This window comes from Nicotiana tomentosiformis, chromosome 2 (genome assembly GCF_000390325.3).
Source record: "Nicotiana tomentosiformis chromosome 2, ASM39032v3, whole genome shotgun sequence".
Classification (NCBI taxonomy): Eukaryota; Viridiplantae; Streptophyta; class Magnoliopsida; order Solanales; family Solanaceae; genus Nicotiana; species Nicotiana tomentosiformis.
Window position 1 is genome coordinate 9,613,251 of NC_090813.1, and position 887 is coordinate 9,614,137.

The window sequence follows — 887 nt, forward strand, 5'->3', positions numbered from 1 at the left end:
CAATGGTTTTTCTGGACTTCTTCCCTACCTTAGATAGTGGCATTTCATCTTCATCACTGCTAACTTCTTTATCTCTAATGAAAGGAGTTAGCAAAGACCCAGGTTCTTGAGCCCTTGTCTCTTCACCAATTTCTTCTGAAGGGGTTATGACAGTGTTTCCAATTGTCATGGAACCTTCAGGTTCCTCACTCACATTCCCCTCTTCTTCCTCACTCTCGCCATCACCTCATTCACTCTCACTTACCTTTTCTTGATCCTCACCCTCACTTTCAGAAACCTCCTCTTCTTCATTATGATTTTCTTCTTCTGGAGAATTATTAGCCTGTTCACCTATCTTATCCTCTGTATCACTCTCTTTATCATCTCTAGATACTCCCTCATTCTCACTCTTTTCTTCTTCATTGGCTATGTTTTGAGCATCATGTTCCTCATGAGTGTTCACAGCTTCTTCTTCTTTTTCACCATCATCATCTTTCTCATCCTCAGTCCAACTAAAATCAAGGCTATCAGAAACCTCCCTTTGCACTGGTTCTTTATGTCCTTCCCCTTCAACAATAGGCTCCACAGCCGTTGTATCTACCTCCTTTCCCAAATCCCTTGTACGCTCTTCTACCATAAATTTCTCCATTGGCGACTTCTCACTCGTAGGTGGAAGAGTATCTAGGAGTGCAATATCTATAGTAGAAACCAAAATATCTAACTTGGAAGTAGGATGTGGTACCTGATCAGTAGTGCCTATACCTGATTCCCCCTGAATCACAGATTCCTTGACTCTAGTGTCACCCTGCGTAGCAACCTCAGGCACTTACTTGACATATTTTCTTGAAGTTTCTTTGACCTTTGCTGACTTAGAGGTATTTTTCATAGGAAGCTCAAGTGCAGAGGTC

General features: G+C 41.9%; 1 protein-coding gene across 1 annotated transcript; it reads right to left on the bottom strand.

The window, feature by feature from the left end:
• Nucleotides 1-226: 226 nt before the first annotated feature.
• Nucleotides 227-628, bottom strand: LOC104121453 (uncharacterized). The gene has a single exon (XM_009633457.1). It carries the CDS (start codon nucleotides 626-628, stop codon nucleotides 227-229), a length of 402 nt encoding a protein of 133 aa, XP_009631752.1.
• Between the last annotated feature and the right edge of the window lie 259 nt (nucleotides 629-887).

Coding starts and splice junctions, on each gene's coding strand:
- LOC104121453 (XM_009633457.1), bottom strand. CDS start 628: ATGGAGAAATTTATGGTAGAAGAGCGTACAAGGGATTTGGGAAAGGAG.